General features: G+C 36.1%; 1 protein-coding gene across 1 annotated transcript; it reads left to right on the forward strand.

Moving 5' to 3' along the window:
- The first annotated feature begins 362 nt into the window (after positions 1-362).
- Positions 363-1,012, forward strand: LOC122041893 (histone H3.2). Its single transcript, XM_042601755.1, has one exon. The coding sequence runs from the start codon at positions 457-459 to the stop codon at positions 865-867; it is 411 nt and encodes a 136-aa protein (XP_042457689.1). The 5' UTR covers positions 363-456; the 3' UTR covers positions 868-1,012.
- Positions 1,013-2,085: the final 1,073 nt, after the last annotated feature.

The raw sequence follows: 2,085 nt of genomic DNA on the forward strand, positions 1-2,085 counted from the left end.
GCGAAGCGACGAAGGCGAAGCCGTGAGTTCAAAATTATTTTAAAACAATAAAAATAGCGAAAAATAAATTTAAAAAATAAAATTGTTATTTATTTAAGATCACTGATATAATTTTAAAAATTATATAAAATATTTTAACAAATAAAAGAAAACCTAGAATATGTATTTCAAAATATTTTTTAAAAAAATGATTTATGGGTTTATACAAATTTATGAAGAACAACCAATCAGCAGGAACCCCACGGATCGCCATCCCCTAAACTCATCCTAACCGTTCGAGATTATCTAATCCGACGAACAAAGCGCCTAAAATCTCGAAACCTTCGAATTCGTGATTCCAGTCCCGCCTTTTTTCCCCTCTATTTAACGCCCCCTTCGCCGCTTTACCTCTCCGTACCTGCTCTCCATCCCTCAATTCGCCCTTGTTTCGTGGATTCCTCGTCGGCTAGGCAAGCGATGGCGAGGACAAAGCAGACGGCTCGCAAGTCTACCGGCGGCAAGGCCCCCAGGAAGCAGCTGGCGACAAAAGCGGCGAGGAAGTCGGCGCCGGCGACTGGCGGCGTGAAGAAGCCCCATCGTTTCCGCCCGGGGACGGTGGCGCTCAGGGAGATCCGCAAGTACCAGAAGAGCACCGAGCTGCTCATCCGCAAGCTTCCCTTCCAGCGGCTCGTTCGCGAGATCGCGCAGGACTTCAAGACCGACCTCCGTTTTCAGAGCTCGGCTGTGGCGGCGCTCCAGGAGGCGGCCGAGGCGTACCTCGTCGGCCTCTTCGAAGACACCAATCTGTGCGCCATCCACGCCAAGCGGGTCACCATCATGCCCAAGGACATCCAGCTTGCTCGTCGTATCCGCGGTGAGAGGGCATGAGTGCGATTTCTCTGTTCGATGTTGTCTTTAGGCTTTTCGAGAAGGCTCGATGGATTTTTCTTAACATTACGTGTTGCTTTTCTTTGACTTATTAATATGTAATTCTAATAGTTTACAAATCTAGAGTTTTATTACTTCGTTTCTAGCTGGTTGTTGCGGCTGTTCAAAACTTTTAGTAATGCTTCGTTTGATATTTTTTTTTTGAATTATTTTACAAAAGTAATCTATTGAATCCTTTCATTTGATCTGAACAACCATTTTCACGCCTTAAACTTTCTCAATTATTACTGTGTGAGTGTGATCTTTTAAGTATATCAGAATTGAATAGACGATGTCTACAAAATAATATCTTATTGGAGAAGGTTTCATGTGTAAGTTTCGTCGAAGCTTCTACTGTGCAAAAATAAATAAAATGTCGACAAGTTAGGTTTTATTAATCCCAAACTAATCCTTGTTAGTTAATTCAGTTGATATATTTAGCACGGATCAACATCCCAAGTTAGATTTTAAATTGTTTCTGTAGTTTTTTTTCTTTGTTTCTTTTTCTTGTCTAGCACAACGTTATAATAAAAAAAATGTAAATAGTTTTGTCTAATTACATAATACTAATAGGAGAAAGTTGAGAAAGTAAAGAAGGCAGATAAATTTTGCTTCATTTTTGTTAATAAATTGTTTATTTATTTATGGATTAAAATATAACTTAAAATAATTGATTTATTAACTCATTATTTTCTAAATTATAACCATTTATTTTTTTAATATTAATATTATATTCGTTGTTTGTAGGATTGTGATTTTATGTAGAATTAATTTCGAATTAAAATTGTTAGATTGAGATTGATTGTAGTATAATACAATTCATCTTATAAAAAAATTTTTAAATTTAATTTCGTATTTAATAGAATGATCAAATTGATTTAATAAATAATAATAATAATAATAAATATTAATAATAAATCATTATATTTTATTTATGATCTTTAAAATTTAAAATAAATTTATATATATTTTAATCAACCAAGATTTCAATTAAAAATTTAAAATTTACTTCCCCTCACCTGCATGTTCGTTGCTCACTGCTCTCCTCATTTGTGTGCTTGTTGTTGCTGCTCTTCTCATTTTTGTGTTTGTGCTGTTGCTTCTCTTATTTGTGCGCTCTCGATTGTTGCCACCCTCACTTGTCATTGTTAGCGGTTGGTTGAAGCCTACCCCTCTTCC

Source organism: Zingiber officinale, chromosome 2A, assembly GCF_018446385.1.
Source record: "Zingiber officinale cultivar Zhangliang chromosome 2A, Zo_v1.1, whole genome shotgun sequence".
NCBI classification, from domain to species: domain Eukaryota; kingdom Viridiplantae; phylum Streptophyta; class Magnoliopsida; order Zingiberales; family Zingiberaceae; genus Zingiber; species Zingiber officinale.

Coding starts and splice junctions, on each gene's coding strand:
- LOC122041893 (XM_042601755.1), top strand. CDS start 457: ATGGCGAGGACAAAGCAGACGGCTCGCAAGTCTACCGGCGGCAAGGCC.